This window comes from Pinus tabuliformis, chromosome 9, assembly GCF_031772625.1.
Source record: "Pinus tabuliformis cultivar Carrire ecotype Pingquan chromosome 9, CPIR1, whole genome shotgun sequence".
In the NCBI taxonomy this organism is placed as follows: domain Eukaryota; kingdom Viridiplantae; phylum Streptophyta; class Pinopsida; order Pinales; family Pinaceae; genus Pinus; species Pinus tabuliformis.
In genome coordinates this window covers 1,331,000,218-1,331,023,127 of record NC_142307.1, presented here as the reverse complement: position 1 = coordinate 1,331,023,127, position 22,910 = coordinate 1,331,000,218, and the positions used below count along the sequence as shown (strand labels likewise).

Below are 22,910 nucleotides of genomic sequence, written 5' to 3'. Positions count from 1 at the left end.
AAAAGGAAGAGGAGTGATATATGTGGATGGGAACGCGGGACCACGCAACCAAAATCGGGGTTTCCCATGTAGTACTACCCTAAAACCCAATGGTTAGTAAAGGAGATCCAACAGGACTAATATCCAAGGGTAGCATCCAAAAGAAGTCTACGGGACAGAAGCACAGACCTAGCCCACTCTTTCCACTGAACCCCCCCATTAATCCGTGCCCAAAAGTGTCCATGATAAGCAAACTACAATTATCAATTACCAAATGACAAGGCATGCCTTTAGGTTCGGGAGGCCCACCTTCAAACATACGATCATGACAGATGGGTGAGGGACCACATGGTTGGCTTAGGTGGTGGAGAAATGGTACAATGAGCTAGTTGGTGCCTGCAAAGGGTTGTTGGCTACTAGCTGAGGACCATCTTGGAGAAAGTTTTCTCCTAGGGATATCACCCAGAAAATGGTGGGTAACAAGGTTGACTTGTCATCGTCACTGGGTCGACTTGTCAAACTCAAAGAATCAATTTTCCTTTGACCATTTTGAAAATTCCTTTGAAGAAGAGAGGTTCCTCCATGGGGTTACTGGGTTTCTTCTTGGGGAAATTCATCCTATAGCTGCCAATTTTCAGCATGTGCTAAGCCATCAAGAAGAAGGGGAGACCTCCGTTCAAAACTCCTCAATATATATGCAAAGTGCTAGATCCAAGGAACAATAATTAAAACAAGAATTCATCATCACCCACATGCCAGGCCATCTAAAATCTCAGCCAACTCATTGAGAGGGGGGGTGACCTCATCAAGGATGTAACAACAATCTAAATTGCCTTCACATTGAAGGCAAGAAGGGGGTTGTGGGGGAATCCATATAGGACCATGATCCTCCTCACAAGTAATCCATGTGTACCAAAACAACATCCATAAATGCTAGGGAGTGTTACCCCTATTTCAACAGGGGTACTCTAGAACATTTTGGGCACGCCATATAAGGCCAAAGGATGTGCCTTACAGCCTTGTAAATCCATGGTGGGTAGTGTTGTTGGTGAAAGTGACTCTTAGATCCCCATTGTTGTGGGCAACCATGGCTATTCTTGGTATTGCTTGTCTCATGATATTCCTCTATGGCATTGTTGACTTCCCCTAATAGGTGGTAACTCCATGCCTTGATGGATATTCTTATATCCTAGGATGGTGTGTAGATATCATGGAATAGGCATTGCTAGGAATCATGGTTTAAGGAAGCACTTGCATCAATAAAGCCTTGTAAGGGTGATCATCATATGCATTTTCCCCTAATATTACCCTTCTAATCTCAGTGCACCCCCTACACTACATGTGCCATGTGCCTTATGTATTTTGCACTCCCCTTTCGCCTTGGATTTGCATCCTAATACTCTTATAGTTCCCAGTGCATTTGTGTATCATGAGGCATCATGCTACAGGTTTGGAAGCAAGGAAGGTGTGAATTTGATTTTCTATGCCTTGAGGAACTACTTGTCTTTCAAAGCAGTCAAAACGCCTTGTTAATATAAGCACTGGTCTAATTATTCTTTGGTTGAGTTGTTGTCTGTAGGGATACTACCCGTGATATTTAGTGGTAGTTGGCCTAAAGCAAGAAGAATACACTGAGTTGACATTGGGCGTACTTCTAATAGTGCTTACTGTGTTAGTCTTGGTCAAACCGAAGAACAGTTCACTAACCACGTTAACATCCTTTTATCAAACCATTAAAAGCAATAAACCATATCACAAAAAGCTAGGGGGTTATATACCAAGAGCTCTATGCCATGATGATGCAGACCAAATGGAGATTCCAATACAACGTCCACTTTTCCCAAAAGTGTTAGGGAAATGCATCATCTCATATACATTCATATCCCATCAATTTCTAGCATAAATGGAGGCTAGAACATCACATGACCAAGTGTTATGTGATCTCTCGATGATAATCATGTAACGAAGCAAACACCACCAAGACATTGACGACTATATCAACTCGTCAACTATCATCGAAGGCATCGAAATAATCTAATTAACCCACAACCCATAGGCCATCCAAAGCTCCATAGATCTGTGAACTGCCTGTCATAAAAATCACAAGCATGGTGAAAAAATTTCATTCCTATAGGTCTCATGAAAAATTATGGAGAACAAGCTCTTCATTGATCTTATAATGATAGAATGCCTCAAAAACTACATCCCACTTAACTAAATCATGATATCTGGGCGAATAGTTAAATTGTAAAATTTCATGAATGTCTAGGCATATAGTTAAATTGAAAAATCTCAGAAAATATCCAGAATGGCATGATAGAAAATCTACAAACATTAAGAAATGCCAAAATTTTCATCTTTTTGCATAATGAAAACCAGTTATTCCCATTTGCACCCTACTAGAACACTCTTCTCTCTCTCAAACTTGAAATTAGCTGAATGACACCAGGATTGGCCCTTACATGTGTCTTTTTTCCACTTTAAAGTAGTTCTAGAAAAAAAATAAAATGTGAGATATAAGAAAAAGATAGAAGCCTTTTGGAAATATCATATTCTTTTCAAAACTACCAATAAAATGTTATTTTTAACAGAAAATTATTCTCAGAGGAATAACTCAAAAAAGTCTAAAACTACCAATTTATCTGCAATCTTTTCCTACAATGCAAAATAAGCATCAATACCAGTTTTTATTAAAAGCAAACAAGCAGCAACTTACGGTAGTGTTACTACTCATATCCAAGGAGGCAAACTGATATTGTTTATTTGGAAGAAAAAAACGTAAAAAACGAAATGACCTACCTTAAAAAGAATTGGCATTCTCACTATTTGTATCTAATATTTTGATTAACCTATTATCTCCTAATCTCACAGGATAAACCATGTATAGCAGTTCATACACATACCGCATAAGCATATAGAGAACCATCACTATTAAATGTGCTGCAAGGAATAGGTTGATTAGACCTTGCCATTGCCTGCAAAACACAATGGATCTTGATTAGACATGGAAAAATCACTTCAATCATCAACATTACAACTAAGCACATCAAAACAATCAATTTTTCTGAAATTTTTGAATAACATTTGCACAACCTTAATACTACACAATGTCATAAATCTGAAGGAGAGTCGGCTCATAATTTCTCAAGATGCAACACACTTCAAATCCAAATTATTTATTTATGGCATCATAATCTCAGAATTCGAATGCAATACCAGTGCATATATCAAAGACTTCTTACAAATCTCCCCACATCATGTGAAAAAGAGGCAATGTAAGGGTGGGCATTCCACCTGTTCCCAGTTGTCATCTGGCATTATAGCAGCATAATGTCTGTGCATGAGAAGAAGGGGAGGAGGATAAGGAGGGTTACCTCAACCTGCTCCCTCATCCTTCAAATGAATTTGCATTTACATCTCTACCAGTAAACATCATGGCATTGTTTTGGAAATGAGGGCCTACCAATTTACCAAAGCAGAATTGGAGAGCAGGAAGCAGCAATACTTTATCATCAGAGATTCCCACTTGACATCAAAGCAGAGGTTCAGAGAATTGAGCAGAGGGTCAGACAGAAGCAAGACAACAAGCCTTCTGAGGAAATCGACACTAAACTCATGAAGTAGATTCCACTTGTGGGCTTCTCCAGAAGCCAGGATACAAAGAATTCTACGCAGGTTAATGTTAATTGGCAAACCAAAACCATTCTTGTTCAGGTTATTAAAGAAATGGAATTTCCGCATAAATCCATTCTTGACCAATTGAATTTCTGGGTCAAAAATATGAAGCAACAGTAAAAGTTCTGTGGGACATGGAGGCAGTGGGACACGGGCAGGAGCAGAAATTCAAAGAACAGATCCTGGTCTCAGAGACCTGTGTTGATACCAACCCAACATTCATCTATATGCATTTAGTGTCTGATGCAGATGACTAGGTCCTCTGTCCTCTTTTTTAATTTTTCTCTCATGATAATCAATAAATGTATATATTCTGTTAGGTTAAGTAGCAGAAGTATACCACATGTTAAATTCTGCTTAAACTCTGTTAACAATCTAGGTAACTCGCTCAACTCAGTTTCTCCATCGTGTTATATTTATAAACAGGTTAAAGGCTCAGAACAGCATAGGTTAGCTCTGAACATCACCACTATTTCTGTTCAGTTCAAGAGCATCACTGGTAACTTTTTTTACCCAATCTAGACCTAGTTTCCCTTGTAACAGGCTATAGCAGGGTACCATTTACTGTACGATATTAATAGAATAGTCCCTTAGCTTAATAAAAAAAAAAAAAATTTGATTTCTTATAAAGCAAGGGATTTATGCCTATTCATTGAAGCAAAAAAAAAAATGTTCATAAAAAGTAGTTGTAATATATCTATTTTTGCTATCACTTTCCTGCCTATATATATAGATAGATATAGATGGCCCTCATTGTACAATCAATATCAATTCATTCATACTATCCTTGATAAATATTTTTATATTCCAATTTTTCAAGATTATTTAAGTATGAGCCAGGTTTGCCCATTACATTTGGTATTAGAGCCAGTCCGATCTGGCCTTTGGCCATCAACCCTTCATCCAAATTTTCTGGTTGTTGCAACTTGACTTAAGGCGCTTTAGCCCCACAAATATTTTTTCGGAGTTTTTCCAATTTCGACGTAAATTAATCTGCTGTAAATTTAAAACCAAAGAGAGAGAGAGAGAGAGAGAGAGAATTAAACAAATTTGACAAAAATAGGACTTTAATTCAAATAAAAAACTTAGAAAACAAAGAAGTTATTAAAAAATTAATTTAAAAAAGTCAAAATTGGTATACAATGGTACACAGTAACCAGTCATCAAGCTCAGTGACAGTAGCCACACCATATGCTGTCACCCCGCTGCCAATGCAACCACTTACACAGCTGCCACAACTGTCGTCACTGCTCAATTGTCGCATGCCTTGCCACGTCCACCCATCATACAACTGATGTATCGACCATGCTGACCCTGCTGCCTACACCTACCTACAAGTTAGTGAGAAAAGCCTTCAACCCCACAAGGTGTGGTTGGTGGCAGGGAACTAAGAGAAGGGGTTGTCACATTGTTCCCGACTCTCTCCGTTTAAGCTATCTCCTAGGTTAACTAAGGGGGGTGGTCCCTAATGAAAAGTTAAGTTAAAAGTGATATGAGGTTCTAGGAGGAAAGTTAATTTGGATTACTTGTCAAAAATAACTTGTTTCCAAGAATTGAGCAAACATATAAATGCACAAATTTCAATGATATATTCAAAGTATAGACTAGTGCCTTCAAGTAAATAACAATAGCTTGCTCAAAAAATGAAATCAAGATACAATAATAGGCAATTCAAATGTTAGACCAGAATAAACATATGAACACCAATTGCAACTATAAAGGAAATAATACTTTGGAAGAGAATGCCTCAGATGACAAGATACATCAATTAGTCATGAGCATAATGATCATCAAAGTAGCAAATAGATGAAGTAACTTGAAATAGTGTTGCACCAATGAGAATATTCCAAGTACAAGAAAAGCCAATAGTTGCAAAAAATAAAGGAATCCACAATACTAGCATAGTAAAATAAATGCTTCTTGAAATAAAAATGATATTTGCAGATTAGACTCAAATAAACCAAGAGTACATCTACATCACAACTTAACTTTACTTGCATGGGATAGTAAAATTAAATATGCTTTGTGGGTTGATAGGATTACAAAGAAGAGTTCTACTGGGAAGAGGCCCTTTGATTTAGTTTATGGCTTGGATGTTACCCTTCCTGTGCATTTGAGGCTACCATCTTACCAATTGCTACAAAGTTTTACATCTAATAAAGTTGTTGTGCAATGTAGGATTGACCAAATTGTAGAATTGGATGAAACCAGAAGAAGAGCCTTTCAGCATTGCTTTAAAAATCAAATTTCAGGTAAAAAGAAATTTTGACAAATCATCTAGCAATAGAATGTTTTCTTACAATGATATGGTTTTGCTATGGGAGCTTGGGATTTTTCCCATGGCATCCTTTCTCCCCATTTAGAGGGAGGATCATTGCTTGTGGGTGGACTAATCTCTTAGTTTAGTTACTCCAATTTTCTTTCTTAATCTCATTGCGAAGCTCATTCGTGCATGATTAGTTTCTTAACATAACACTCACATCCATTCTCATTTTAGCATACATTTGGGATTGGTTTATGTTTGCCATTTCCATTTATTGAATACTTGTATTGGCAATCTACTACAAGACATGCAATTTTTCTTTTGATGCAAGCAAATATTTTATATTTACTGGGCAAGCTTAAACTAGTTTAATTTACCGATCTACTTTGGTTTCACAAGTCTCTTGAGTACATTGCTTTATCATTGTCAGTTTATATTATGTGGTATTATCATTATTGTTGGGTCTTTCTTGTGTCACTCCATTGAAGCAATCTGGCATTAATTTCATTTACTTGCAAAGCAACATATTTGGAACTTGTGTTGTTACGTTGAGCTAATTGTTTCACTTGCCCTTTCCATTGAAAGATATTGGTATTATCTTTACTTTCTTAGAAGCAATAGCACTCACTCATGCATTTCATCTAGGCATTTTAGTATAAGAAGGCTTCCAAGCCAGGCCCCAAGCCTCGCTAAAATTAACCTCCAAGCATAAGCTTGGTTGATAAAAAGTATAGAGAAAAAGACTTTCTTGGAAAGTTAATCCATCTGGTACGAAGCAGTGTTTTTAAAACCGACCTAACTAACCAGTTACCGGTCTAACCGGCCGGTCACCAAGGCCACTGGTTGGAACCGGCTGAAAAACCTGGTCAGGAAGGAAATGTGGTGAGGTTTTGGCCCTAACCGGTCCTAATCAGTCGGTTTAGGACAAAACCGGCCAGTTTGTAGTCAAACTGGTCGGTTACCTACCATGCCAGCGTCCACCATTTGTATTGCTGGTTTGTTTGTGGGAATCCTATCTCTAACATGATTGGAAACTTGGAAATGAATTATATGAGGATGACCAACATTCTCTCTCATCACTTGAACCATATATGCATGAGATTTCAGATCCAAGGAGGAAAAGTGTGACGAAGGCCTTATTGTAGCACCCCATGTTTCTATTAAATAGTATGCATGTCATCATGTCTCAAATGAAGCACATTGTGATGATGAGATACACTTGCATGAAGACAAGGGTTTGGTAAGTCATATTCGCTTCAAAGTTTCTGAATTTAGTAATGATTCTTTTGATGATTTGGAGAGGGTATATTTTGTAGAGGAACCCTCAAGATGAAAACCTTTTAGGTGTTATCGTTCCCTCATGTAATGAAGAGCATGACGGCCAAGAAGATGAGGATTTTGACACTTTTTTATTGTAAGGCATAGATGGTGTTTGTATTACTAGTTTGTTTGTAAAGATCCTATCTCTGACATGGATATTGAGAGTTTAATACAGAAATGTCTAATTGGCATACTCAATTACTCCAATTCCAATTTCCGTCAAAGACCATCTCATGAAGCATAGAGAAAGCATTGTAGGGTCTATCTCTGATGATCTCAGAGAGCCAAACATGATGGAGGCAGGTGAACCATTTTTCATTATTAATGAACAACCATATATTTTCATCGCGGTGATTCAATGCAAGATAAAGAGTTTTTTTATGGCAATAAAATTGCAAACCAAACAAATTGTTTATTTGAGTCATTGCTTATGTATTTAACTATTTTGTCGATGATATGTATTGCACTCAGTGCCATTTTGATATATTCACCTTTACATGGTATATAAATGAGCAAACTTTGCATATTGTCTCTATTGGCTTGGAATCATGGTTTTAAATCTTAAAAATAGTTTTGTTTCATTAAAAATTAATTATTTAATGTATCTTTCTAAAACCGGTTCGTTTAGACCTAACCAATCCCGGTTTGATTGGTTCCGGTCGGTAAACCAGTACATTAGGTGGACCGGTCCAGTCACCGATTCCGGTTTTAAAAACATTGGTATGAAGTAAGGTAAAATCCTGTGACCCTGCAGTTATGAAGGTGGCTTGTCCCCTTGTAGAAACGAAGGCACATGCTGGCTCATAAGACTCAGGGGACGGGTATCGTTAATGACACATCCGTGCCCTCGCCTCCTCTTTCTTACAGTCACCCCAATTTGTACCCTTTGGTAAGAGCTCAAGAGGAGGACTTTTCATTTAGATTAAACATTTTAGATTAAAAATAACCAAGACCAATTGCATTCAAATCTAGTATAGGTGCATCTCATGCTAATACATCTTATTATTTCACTTGCAATTGTCCATTTTACTTGTCATTATTGAATATTTTATGTTGGCAAGCATTGTTTCATTTTCCTTTTGCAAGTAGAACACTAACTAATTTTCCTTTTGCAAGATATCTCTATATGCTTTGATCAAGGCATTGATTATATTTTAAAAGAATTTTATATCTTATATCGATTATTGTGCTAACATCTTTGTCTCCATTTCAGGATTGCTTTGCTTTCATTTTTTGAAGCATTCTACTTTTGTTTTGAGAAAATATACCTTTCATTCCTGTTGAGAAATTTATCTTAAGGCACTGGTTTTATGCTTTTACTATGTTAATGATTTTATTGCTCATATCATATTTTGTTCATAATTCTTAAAAGTAATCCACTTTCACTTTAACATCTCTCCTAGAACCTCACATTTCTTTTATGTGTCAGGGATGAGGAAGAACCGCATATCCGTCTTACTTTGGAGGACAGAAGATATGAGGTACTGTTCAGGGGAGGACAGGTGTTGATGTATCCCAGGGGCACTTCAGCTAGAGTGATAGGTGTACGCCATGCAAAGGTGTACAATTTTGCATTCCAACCCCTTTTGGCATTGAGCAGTAGTACCGACAGCAGAGCTAGCAGTTCTGAGCTGTGTGAGATTTGGCACCGCAGGATGGGACATATGTATCATGGAGCCTTGAGGACATTGCGGGAGATCACTACAGGTGTGCCAGATTTCAGTACTGATCACTTTGATACTTGCAGAGGTTGTGCGATGGGAAAGTTTGCCAAATCCCCTTTTCCCAACAGTGACAGCAGAGCGACTAGGATACTTGATTTGATTCATTCTGATGTGAGCGGTCAGATGTCTCATGTTTCCTTGAGTGGATATGAGTACTATGTTTTATTCATTGATGATCACTCCAGGAGGACCTGGATTTATTTCTTGAAGACCAAGAGTGAGGTCTTCAAGCGGTTTCAGGAGTTCAGAGCTTTTGTGGAGACACAGACAAGTCAGAAGATCAAGTCCCTAAGGTCGGACAATGGAGGAGAGTACACCCTTGGAGAGTTTGTTGATTATTGTGCGGAGGCAGGCATTAGGAGGGAGTTCACTGTTCCTTACAACCCCCAGCAGAACGGGGTTGCGAAGAGGAAGAACAGATCCATCATAGGGGCTGCCAAAGCCATGTTACATGATCAGGGGTTGCCATTGTTCTTGTGGGCAGAGGCCTGCAGCACAGCTGTTTACTTGCAGAACAGGAGTCTGCATCGTGCCTCGGGGCACATGACTCCAGAGAAGGCTTTCTCTGGGAAGAAGCCTAATATTGGTCATCTTCATATCTTTGGATGCATTACATACTCCTATATACCCAAGGAGAAGAGGACCAAACTAGAGCCCACCGCAGAGAAGGGTATCTTTGTGGGCTACAGTGAGACCTCAAAGGCCTTTCGGATTTACATTCCTGCACAGAGGAGAGTTGTTGTCAAACGGGATGTGAAGTTCGAGGAGGACAGGTCCTTTAGGAGGTCACGGGAGTTAGAGTATCTAGATCAGCCAGACCCTCAGCAGCAGTTGAGTCAGTCGCAGGGATCCAGTGGGCAGGGATCAGGAGGATCCGGAGGTACATCTATGAGGATGTCAGGTCCGTCAGTGAGCAGTGGCTCGCCGAGCCAGAGTGGTGGTGCTCCGGGCAGCATGCAGAGCAGTTCACTAGGGAGTCCACTGATGGACAGTTCACACGGTACCTTAGCTTCTACAGGTTCAGGTGCAGGCAGGAGGACAGCAGACAGACAGTCAGGAGTTCAGGCTACTGATGGTGATGAGGAGGAGTTTCATTCTCCTATGGGAGAAGCATGCTCAAGGAAGAGAAAGCTCAAGTGGCTTCAGGACACCTTGAGAGATGCCACATCTGTTGCTGAGCCGAAGAGGCCGGTCAGAGAGAGTAGACCACCTGAGAGGTTTTGTAGCTATATGGCGATGGTTACCAGCATCCTTGACTCTGAGCCTTCTAGCTATGAGGAGGCAGCTAGCCAGCAAGTCTGGAGAGAGGCCATGCAGGAGGAGTATTCTTCTATCATGAAGAATGATGTTTGGGAGGTGGTGCTGAGGCCTGAGGGCAAATTCGTGGTTACTTCCAGATAGCTTTACAAGGTAAAGCATGCTGCAGATGGTAGCATTGAGAAATTCAAAGCGAGGTTTGTGGCTAGAGGGTTCTCCCAGGTAGAGGGAGTTGATTATGAGGAGACCTTCGCTCCCGTGGCTCGATATACTTCGATCCGCTCCATTATATCGATAGCAGCAGAGCTGGGTTGGAAGATCCACCAGATGGATGTGAAGACCGCATTTCTCAATGGCTTCATACAGGAGGAGGTGTACATTGAGCAGCCACAGGGCTTTGAGGTGCATGGGAAGGAGTCCCATGTGTGCAGACTGAAGAAGGCCCTTTATGGCCTGAAGCAAGCTCCCAGAGCTTGGTACTCGAAGATAGATACATACTTGCAGGGGATGGGTTTCACAAAGAGTGAGGCAGATCCGAACCTTTACTTTATTGTGATAGGTGAGGAGCCTCTCATTCTGGTGCTGTATGTGGATGACTTGGTCATTACAGGTGCAGAGAGACTCATAGAGCACTGCAAGAGAGATCTTGCGACGGAGTTTGAGATGAAGGACATCGGCTTGATGCATTACTTTTTGGGTTTGGAGGTGTGGCAGGAGGAGGGGCATTTCTTCCTGGGGTCGGGGAAGTATATTGTGGACATCCTTAGTAGATTCCACATGGAGGATTGTAGACCCATGTCGACACCGATGATCACCAACTGGAAGAAGCTTCATGCTTCGGATTCCGAGTTGGTGGATCCCACATTGTACAAGCCGCTAATTGATTCCTTGATGTATTTGGTCAACACTAGACCAGATATTTGTTTTGCAGTCAACACGATGAGTCAGTTTATGTGTGAGCCTAGGAAGGTTCACTGGGTGGCTGCAAAACACATTTTGCGGTACTTGCAGGGCACAGTGGATTATGGTCTGGACTACAGGCAGGGAGATGGAGTGAGATTGGCAAGATACACTGATTCTGATTGGGCAGGTTGTGCTTCTGATAGGAAGAGCACTTCAGGGTGTTGTTTTGGGTTGGGTTCAGCAATAGTGTCATGGTTCAACCGGAAGCAGCAGTCAGTAGCATTGAGTTCAGCAGAAGCAGAGTATATGGCAGCCAGTCTAGCTAGTTGTGAGGCTATCTGGCTTCGCAAGATGTTGTTTGGCTTATTTGGTCAGCCGTTGAGACCTTCAGTGATTTACTGTGATAATCAGAGTTGCATTAAACTCACGGAGAATCCAGTATTTCATGACAGGTCAAAGCATATCGGGATCAGATATCATTTCATCAGAGACTATGTTCAGAAGGGAGTTGTGAAGCTTGAGTATATTTCCACTAATGAGCAGGTTGCAGATATTCTTACCAAAGCCTTACCACGGGGCAAGCATGTCTACTTCAGAAACAAGATGGGTGTGGTGAGGAACACCTTCCTCGGTAAGAGGGAGTGTTGAAATTTGGTACCGGAGGACTGGTGGTTCCCTTAGGCTTTGATCTTTGGCCTAGGGAAAAGTGTCCAAAAGAATTTAATTTTTCTCCTAAAGTAACTTTATAATTTTTATAAAGTTAAATCTAATTTAAAAGTGACTTTAAGTGATAAAGTTACTAAGTCTAATTAAAGTGACTTTAATAAAGTCAATGAAAAATTAGAAAGGAAAAGTGACTTTGGAAATAAATGACTAAGTGGGTCTTTATTAAAGTGAGGTGAATTAAAAAATAGAAAGTGAGATTTAAATGAGCATTTAATCTCAGCCATTGATCTAAATCTATTTCAGCCAATGGATTTAGGGATCACCCAAAAGTCACTTAGAGTTGGGTTAAGGGAGGAAAAGGAGGAAAAGATCATTCATTCTTTCATGAGCAGATTGGGAGAAGGAGAGCAAGAGAGCAAGGGAGATTTCTGGACAGGAAGGAGGAGGCAACAGCTTGGCACACATTCCAAGGCAGCACTTCAGCAAATCTGTACAGCTTAAAGAGCAAGCAGTAAAAGGCAGATTTTTGTGAGCAAACAGGGAAAAACTGATTTTCAGGCACGAATTTCGAGGAGGTGATTTTCTGCACGGAAACCGAGGTCTGTCCGTACAGTCCGTATGGTCCGTACATCCGTACAGTCTGTACATCCGTACGGTCCGTACAGTTCGTACAGCATTTTCCAGATTGTCTATTAGGCTGAAAACAGATAAGTTTTGCTTGCTGGAAATTTATGTTTTGCTGAAATTTATTTGCTGAAAATTTTCTCACTGTAAAAGGTATTTTCTAGAAATACAGAAGAGCTCTCAAACTGGTTTTCCCCAAGAGTTGTAGGGGGTTTTTCCAGGGTCAAGTTGACCAAAAATCTCAGTGTTTAAATGTGTTTTAATGGATGTTTATTACTGCTGATTTTTATTTCTGCAATTTCCAGCATTCTATAAAATTTCCAGAATTTGTGTTTTCAGCAATATTTATTTTTTCAGCTTGTTAAATGTATGGTTATGGGAAAGGGCATTTAACTACATGGGAAAAATAAGGTGAAACTGAAAACCGGCGTGGGAAAACAGAAATTTCTACATATAAAGACTTAAGAGTCAAAACTAATCCTCATCAAAAATAGAAGCAGAAGCATGCCCAACAGTGGATGGTGGCGCTGAAGAAGATGATTGGCCAATTCCACTTCTAGGTTTCTGGTCCTCAATATTCATGGTAGCAAGAGAGAGCTCCAAACCAGGACTCTCTAGATCCACATCCCATTCTTTAGAAGGACCACTGCTATATTTTGGACCCCTACCAAATGCAAGGTGAAGGTTAGAGTGCACCTTCTGTGATCCCAACCTGTTATGCATCATAGAATGAATAAAACCATATGTGCTCCAATTCCTTTCCGCTAATGAAGAGCTTGCCACTTGTGAAAGAACACAAATGGCAAGGTTTTGCAAATGTACACCATTTGCTCCATGACAAATCCACCACCTAACTGGATTCATGGTGCTTCTCTCCTCCAAAGCTGATATATCTAAATAACCATCTAATCCTGCAACAAATCTGACAAATTCTTCCTTCACCTCCCTGTGTAGATGAGCTAGAAACATTCTCATAAGGGATTTTTTCGCCCCATTAGCCACCTCTATCTTTATGGGGTGCCTTCCTCTTCCCATTGCTTTGAGCAATAAGCTCCTCATTATAAAATTTGGGGTTCAAGGCATGTGCCAAAGTGTGCAATGGAGTGTTGAAATTGTTCTACCTATCAACAAAGATTTTTTTGACTAAATCAACAAAATGGTCATCAACAAATCAAAGTTGTGTAGACTCTTGTGAAATGATTTCCATAGTTTTCTCAACCATGGTATCCATGCCATCATATACCTCTCCTAAGAAAGGTTGGTCAGTGACAGCATTCTGTAGAAGCTCAAATACAAGGGTTGTGAGCTTTAGCAAAAAATCTATCTTGCTCCACCACTCCTCATCAAGGCACAATCTACGCACCATATATCCCCGCTCTAAATGTGCTTGTCTCCACTCAGCCCAGAGTTGATTCACCACCATAGAAACTAATAGTTGCTTAACCTCAACAAGACAGCGCAGCATTAGGAAGTTTGAGGCATATCTTGTCTCAACAACAGTTAACAACTCCAATTTGGAGTACTCTCAAAATATTGCTCAAGATTGGTGGTGGTTGGTGACGAATTTAACAATCTCTCTTGCTTCCCTTGTGATTTCCTTTATCCATGGAACTTTATTGTCGATCTCCTCTAAGATCAAATTCAAATTATGGACACTACAAAGTGTCCAAAAGATGTGGTCATACCTCCCCTCAATATTAAACCTGCAACTTTGCAAACCGGTGCATTATCCGTGATAACAACTTCTAAGTCAACTAAATATTGTCATTTTATGCTTTAGTCATCTAACAATGTGTTTACAGTTTCCAAGGAGAGCATCAAGTCCTATGAAAAATTGATCTCTCAATCAAAAACGTTAAAGGTATGTAAACTCGAGGTACGAATATTTATAAGATTTTATTATATCTAATCTTAGATGGTCCATGTAATTCTAGTATAGGTAAAAGAACATACAAGAACCTTAATCGTTATCTTCTAGGATTTATAAAGAAATCTAGATGTCAAACAAAATAGAATAACTTGATTCCATCCTCCATTAAAAATCTAGATTAAGAAATTAAAATCATGTTCTCGGTATCACACGTTTTGCTTGGAAGTATTTATTTCAGGTATAAAAGATCATTACTTAAAGAGAACACTTCAAGAAATTCTTACAAGCTTGTCAAGAAATATCTCCAGGTATGTTATACACCTTGTAAAATTATCTCAATATAAAAAGTACGTTCATCTTATTTTGAAATTTGTATTACTAACATCTTTTTGTCTAGCTTCCTTGAATCTTAAAGATTCTTGATTGGGCGGTTCATCATTTAAGAAATCTACCCTCCCTACATCCTTGATTGTTCTTATAGAACCCTAGACAGGTTCTCTAGAAAACCCTAACCTAAAGGTATGTTGAAAATGAATGAAACACTAATCTACTTAGGCTTATTGATGGAGTCTAAAGAAATTGCTATTATGTTTGACATATTGATGATGTCATGTTTGGGGTTTTGGTATGATCATGAAAACCCTAACTTGTTGGGGTTGAAATGGTGTTGACTGAAATCCCGAACCTTTGAAGTTCTGGTAAAGTAGGGTTTGCTATGTTATGAACTGAAACCATATTCTTAGGGTTTGGTTGGGTCTATAAGAAAAACCCTTGTTATGTCTTTAAAGTCCTAGGAATGAAACCCTAGGTATGTGTTCATTTAGTTGAAACCCTAGTTTGGTCTAAGTCAGTATATGTCTAACATGTTAGTATTTTCTGACATATGTTATGCTTATGATTGATAATGAATTCCTAGATATATGTGTTGACCTAATTATTAATGGTCAACGTCCTAGGGTTTGATAACAAGACCTAGTTAAATTTTGAAGTTCTAGGATGATGTTGTTTGGGAAATCTAGGGTTTTGCAGCTAAACCCTAGAAGTAGTTAAATTCTCTAGTATGTATAACAATCTAGAATATATGAATCTATATAGTAATTGTTGAGAATTTGTAAGTAAGAAATTTAGGTTTTACATCAAACCCTAGTAGAAGCTAGTCATGTTAATAAGTTGTGAATGATTATTGGAGTTCATGTATAAAAATCTAGGGTTTGTATAAAATCCTAGTAGGTAGTCTAACATATGAATTCTGAAAGTTGTTAGATGCATTGATCTGAATTGTTTCTAGGGTTTTCTATATGAAAGAACTTGTCATTGAAAGAATATTGAAACCCTAGACATAATGAGTTCGATATCTTAATGAGCTATGAATGTGATTTAGGGTTTGTAACAAATCCTGGGCAAGAAGTTGAAGTATTGAAGTATAGTCTCTTGTTGATTATGTTTGTAAAATCTAATGCTTCCATTATTATAAGATTTTGATATGGCTAACTTCAAGCTTCTATAATTTTGGTTGTATTTGCTATCTAAGTTGTGCAAGTACATCATCTTAAAGATGGTGAAGATGATCGTAAGTAAAGTTGATGTGATGAGCATGATATATGATGAATCTGAGAAGAAGGATGGAAGCCATGAAAGATTCTTAGATGTCGTAAAGAAGAAGTAGAACTCTCTAAGTTAAGAGGGAGCCTGCATGAAATCTTGCTAGGTTAAGAGGGAGCTTGAATGAAAGAAATCTCCCTAGGAAAGAGGATGGTTGAGAACATTCCTTGTACATGAATGATTAGATCCTCTCTGATTAAGAGGAAGTGACAGATATGGTTCTTTACTTCATGTGTCATGCACTAGACCAGGACTAACAACTGTAAGTTTTAGTGAAGGCCATGAGTAAGAGAAGGAAACTGGAGAATTTATTTATGAAGGGCTGCAGAGAAGCCGGACCAATTTAAGAAATATGTTGTTGCATGAGAAGTAGGAAAGGAAGTTGCATGGTTGAGGAATCTTCTATCAAGATTCATTGGGAAAGCTCTAAGTCCTACTATGAAAAGTTGAGAAGCAACATCAAAGTTGTCTGGAAGACCCCAGAGGTTTGTATTTATTTATAAAAATATATTATTGATTGGGATTGTGTTTGTACAGGTAAATCTCTCGAAGGTTTTGATAGCATGTTGGTTACCGATCAGTTTGATTGGGAGAGATTTGTTGTCCTTCATGTGTTGGATCTAAGAGTGTTGAGGCATTATGAGTGAACCATTGCTTGGGAGGACATATGGTTGGCACTTTGTGTTGATGTCTAGGTCCCGAAGTTGGAAAGGTGTGATTGGTCATAGAGCTTCGACCTCAGATACACACCTGGATCCCTGGGTTGATGGTTAGTAAGTAAGCATGATGGAACCTAGAGAGGCTGAAAGCTTGAGTCTATCTTAGTTCCACCCAGATAGATTACCCTAGTCAGGAAATCTAGTCTGTGGCGTTGTGGTGCCTAAAGTGTTGAAGAGACCAATGGATAGATTTCCTTGGTTAGGAAATCTAGTCCATGCCATTATGGTGCCTAAAATTCTTCGTAGATGATGTGTTCTAAGATCTTCCATGTACCTCTATGGTTATATGTAAAAATGAATACCTCACTTGTTAAGAGGGACTGTTGAAGAATGTAACTAGGTTCGGTCTTCATAATTGTACTTGAAGTCAAAATGTAATATATTTGTCAAAAGAAAGCAAAAAGAATTTTTATTATTAATTTCATTGACTTGTTAAAGCATGGGTTTCATGCTTGGGTCAATTGTTATAGGTCAAGCCTCCATTGTAGGCTTTAGGATTGTCAAAGTCAATTTTGTTTGAAGACTCCTCCATCCATCAAAGTCTCCTTGTTGTCAAAGGACTCATCATCAAGTCAGCCTCCATAAGGTGAACTCATGTCGACCTATATGAAGACACAACTATTCGAATACTCATGTCGATTCATTTATATTGTATAGAAACTATATATATGTGTATAAGGTCTTCGCATTACACATCACAGAAAACTCAGACTAATTACAGAGATAATTTTGGGTAACCACAGAAGCTCGAATTCAGAAATCACAGTGGACAATTTTGGTGCTATTACAGTGATACAGTTTCGATGTTATTCGGTGATATTACAGTGGACAAGTCTCAATTAATTGCAGAGATGAACTCGCATTACAGTGGAGATTTTCTGTGATACATCACAGTGAAAGTTTCGGTGCTACCACAATGAGAAGGTCTCAATGCTACCACAGTGAGAAGGTCTCGGTGCTACAACAGTGAGAAGGTTTCAGTGTTACTACAGTGAGAAGGTCTCGATGATATCACAGTGGACAACTTTCAGTGCCATCTTAGTGAGCATCATGACAAGGTTGACTTGATGGATGGAGATAAGCCTTGAGTCTAAGTTGTACAGATCTTGGTCATCTCATCTTCTTGTTCTAAATCTACTAAAGGAATAATTTTGGTTGGGTTTCCCCCTAGAGTGGGGTTTTGCCCTAGCTGCATGCCTACATCTTGTGTCCTCTTCTATTTGTTGCTTGGCATTAGTCTTCATGATAAGAAAAGATAAATTGAAAGAACAAATAATAATAATCAAAAACATCACCAGATAATGTCATAATAAGATAAATCGATTAACTACCACACTTTGCACTTCTTAACAAAGTGCACCTTTTTTCTTCAATAAATTCTTTTATTTTCATGGACAGCTTGGGTTACAAGCTTCAATAGATGCATCAAATAGCCCCTTAAGATGCAGTGATTCTTTGTCCATCAAGATTGGGATAAATCAAAAGTTCCTCTTATTTAGATAAATCACGATATGCTAGGAATTGGGTGAGGGATAATCAAGGGGGTAGAGCTCAAGCTAGGACTTTGTCCATGCACTTACATTTGTCCAAGCCATCTTTTGCCTTTCAACATTTTTCTTTCACTGTGACTACATTGGCTTTATCTTTCTTTCAGTTTCATCAACCTCCTAGAGCCAACTTTTTGGGCCCTTTCTCAAAGACGTGGTACACAGGGGAAAGCAAGGAATATAAGCAATAAAAATCAACCATGAGAAGGGAGATGGGACAAGGTTAAGGTCAAAAAGTGGCAATTACGGATTATCATGAACACGCAACAACAATCAAGGCCTCTTATTTGGGCCTATCGTAGACAATTGAAAGAAACACCTCATAGATGGTTACACTTGACTAGGGATGCAAGATAACCACCAAGGTGAAGGAGGGGAACAAGGATACAATCAAAAGAGGTCAATCACCCAATTTAAGATGTGATCCACACTATAATAACTTTAGCCGTTAAATGAAAGCACTTGATAAAAAAATGGTTAGTGTACCTCATTATTCGAAGACCCACTTTCATTGGGTGAACTGGTTGGATAAAAGAAAATCACCAATTGAAAAGTAGCTAAAAGGCTATTGAAATTTGAGATTGGCTATCTATGGATCCATGTGAGGTTGCTAGGTAACAAGCTAGATCAAATGAGGAAGAAAATGCTCCTACCAGTTACCCACGATATAGTGGGTAACATGGCCTACTATGGCTGTCCAATAATTGCTTGGATCTATATTAGAGTTGAATTTGTGAATCATGAATAATGTGATGTGACTCAGTCTGTGGAAGGCACATGTAAACGACATGTTTGAACGATGAACAACTCAATTAGGCGGTTATCCATAGCATGAACAACCTGAATGAAAAGATTTTCCTGGAACCCTTCCTCATGTTGGAAAATTAGAGTAATTATATTAGGGTTTGATTCTCCTTTCTTGATAATTACTTGTGAGTGTGTTGGCTTCTTTTACTTCTTTATTATCTTATTTTTCATCAAGCAATTACCATATTATGTGTGTATGAAGATCACAAAACAAGAGACACGAGATATAGGTACATGCCAGGACAAAACCCCCCTCCAGGGGAAAACCCAGTCAAGATAATTCTTCCTTTCAATAGTATTCTTTGAGACTCTTCACCCTAGACCAAGACCAGACTTTCCCTCCACACCAAGTCAGCCTCCCAGATCTTCGACCCCTTCCAGCAACTTTGACTAGGCAACAGCTTCCGGCAACAACGAAACTTCAAAGACTTCAATCCCCCAATCCACACCACGAAACAGATAGAGACAGGCACCAAAATTTCGATTTTTCCTTTCTCCTTAGACTTCATCAAACTCGCATTCACTTCAACTTCCCAGCAACAAACTTCGCACTCTTTCCCAGCTACAAGAGAACTTCGCACTTTTTCCTAGCTGCAAGAGATTTCGAACTCGAGTGTGAGAATGATGCTCCAAATGAATTCGATGAGCTTCCTCTTATAGGCTTAATGTGGGGTCGAATAAGGTCCTTAGGCCGACTTGATCTTCTTCTAGGTCGGCATGGTGTGGAGGTTACATAAATCATATTTGACTCAATACTTAACCTTTTTACATGATTCAAAAGCCCAAGAAGGGTATCTTTAAAAGTAAAATGACTCTATTGACTTAGAATAAATCCTAGAAGTCCTCAATGGGGACCTTGACCTAAAACATGGTGACCCAAGCATGAAATCCATATTTTAATAAGTCACAATAATAATAATAATTATTATTTTCTTTATTCTTTTGACAAGTACATTACATGATGACTCAAGTACATTAATGAAGACCAAAAATAGTTACATTTTCCAACACTCCCTCTTAACTATGGAGGTATGCATAATGTACAAATACAATGGAAGATCTCAAACTATATGAACCATGAAGAACTTTAGGCACCACAATGCCATGGACTAGATTCTTAACGAGGACAATTTATCCAAACAGTCACTCAACAGTTTAGGCACCACAATGCCATGGGCTAGATTCATGTCCAAGGTAATCTATCCAGGTGGTACTAAGATGGACTCAAGATTTCAGCCCCTTTAGGTACCCTCATGCTTACTTGCTAACCATCAACCCAAAAATCCAGGTGTGTATCCAAAACAGAGCTCAATAACTAAAACCACTTTTCCAACTTCGGGACCCAGACATTAGCACAAAATGCCAGCCAAATGTCTTCCCAGACAATGCTTCACTCATAAAGGCTCAACACCCCTTGATCCAGCAGATCAAGAATGACCAATCTCTCCCAATCAAATTGATTAGTAACCAACATGCTATCAACACCTTCGAGAGATTCACCTATACAAACACAACCCTAATCAATAATACTTTCATATGTACATAATCAAATACAAACCTCAGGGGTCCTCAAAACAACTTGATGTTGCTTCTCAACTTTCCATAGTAGGACTATCAACTGAATATTTGACAAAATATTCCTCAATCATATGTTTTCCTTCCTACTTCTCATGCAGCAACATATCCTCTGAAATACATTCTTTCAATCAAAACCAAGTTATGCCCTCCCTCTCAACCATACATAAAGCGTCTCTTCATCCGGACTCCCTCTTAATCTTAGGGAGATCTCTTCTATTCATGCTTCCTCCAGGAGATCATATTCTTCCTTTTCGACATTGAAGAATCTTTCGTGGCTTCCAACCATTTCATCAGAGTTATCATCAACCTGATCATGCTTATCACATCAACGAACATCTTCACCAAGTTGAAGATTGTATACATGCACAACTTAAATAGCAAGTACGTCCAAATCTATAGAAGCATGATGTTAGCCATATCAGAATCACAGAAGCATTTCAACTTTATACATATCAGATACCCAGACTTAATTACAAACAAGAGATATATACTCTTCAACATCTTGCTAGGGACTTTGTCATAAACCCTAAACTACTTCATAACAACTTTCATTCCATGTAGCGTTTCAATGTTTCTTCCAAAGGTATGACCTACTTTACTAAAACATATAGCAAACCCTAGAAACCATTCTTCCTACTTCATATGCAGCAACATATTCTTCAATCGGATCCTGCTTTCCTTCTTTCAGCAGCACCTCAAAATGAATTCTCCAATTTCCTTCTCCTACTCATGGCCTTCACTAACACTTACAGTTGTTAGTCCTAGTCTAGTGCATGACACATGAAGCAGAGAATCATATAGGTAACTCCCTCTTAAGGATCTGATCATTCCCATACAAGGAATATTCTCAACCATCCTCTTAGCCTAGGGAGATTCCTTCCATTCAAGCTCCCTACTAACCTAGGGAAATTTCATCCAGACTCCATCTTAACTTAAGGAGTTCTACTTTTTCTTTTCGTCATCGGAGAATCTTTTCGTGGCTTCCAACCATTTCATCAAAAAACCCTAGACAATGTCACTACTAATATTTAACTGCAAAACCCTAGATTTTTCATTTTCAACAATCATTTAAATAGATTTCAGATTGTTACACATACTAGACAATTTGTCTACTACTAGGGTTTAGCTACAAAACCCTAAATTTCCAAATATCATCATCCTAGAATCTCAGACAAGGACTTCCATTAAATCCTAAAATTTATGACCATCAATGACTAGGTCAACCCATGTATCTAGGAATTCATATTCATAAGCATATCATATGTCCAACAACATTAATACATCTGACCTAGACCAAGCTAGGGTTTCAACCAAAAGGACATATCTATACATGCCTAGATTTCATCATCATGCAAATACATTTCATATCATGTGTTAGTCAAACCCAACTTCACAGTGATCAACAAGAGTTAGACGCACAACAATCTAGAATAAACTAGGGTTTGATCAAAACACACATATCAAGGAAATCATTTCTAAGACAATATAAGGGACTTGGTCACACATTCCACCAAACCCTAATGGGCTAGCGTTTCAATGTAGAAACATAGCAAGCCCAACATTACCAAAACTTCAAATATTCAGGATTTTAGACCTTATCATTCAACCCTAACAAGTTAGGTTTTCGTGATCATACCAAAATCCCAAACATGAGATCATTAGACTTCAAATAGCATTTCACAATATCCCGAAGCATTTTTGGGTTTCAAACATTCACATTAGCATACCCTTTAGTTAGGGTTTTCTAGAACCTATCTAGGGTTCCACAAAAACAGTTCAAAATATGAGAGGGGATGGGTAGATTTATCAAGAGATGAATCACCCAAAAAGAAGAATCATTATGATTCAATATAGCTAAAAATAACAACGTTAGTAATAGACTATCAATAAAGAATCCTTTCAATATAAAGAAATATGTATTTAAAGCATACCTTTGATCCTTGACCTACCTTGTCCTGAGAGGTTCTCCTTCGTACTTCTTGAGAATATAGCAAATGTCTTACGAAACATGAATATATGCTGGACTTCCAAAGATTCGGGGGTGATCCACACTCGGGTTCTTTCCTGTGAATACTTCTTCGAGTGTTGTATTATCAAGGCTCTTATGAGGACTCATATTTTCAATGTCACAGCTGCATCTTCCCATAAGAACTTTGATAGATCTTGATCAAGGAGCATAGTTCGAATGCCTTCTTCAATTGACCATGAATATAGCAGATGTTTTACAAAACATGAATATATGTTGGACTTCCAAAGATTCAGGGGAGATCCACAATTGGCTTCTTTCCTGTGAATACTTCTTTGGGTGTTGTATTATCAAGACTCTTATAAGGACTCATATTTTCAATGTCACAACTGCTTCTTCCCATAAGAACT

The 22,910-nt window shown here is 38.6% G+C and overlaps 1 protein-coding gene across 1 annotated transcript in view; it reads right to left on the bottom strand.

The window, feature by feature from the left end:
* Positions 1-22,910, bottom strand: part of LOC149153429 (protein RAE1-like) — a 357,670-nt gene that overhangs the window by 129,984 nt on the left and 204,776 nt on the right. Inside the window, exon 8 of the mRNA XM_089443820.1 lies at positions 2,883-2,954. Within this exon, the coding sequence (XP_089299946.1) occupies positions 2,883-2,954 (72 nt within the window). The remainder of the gene's footprint in view (positions 1-2,882; positions 2,955-22,910) is intronic.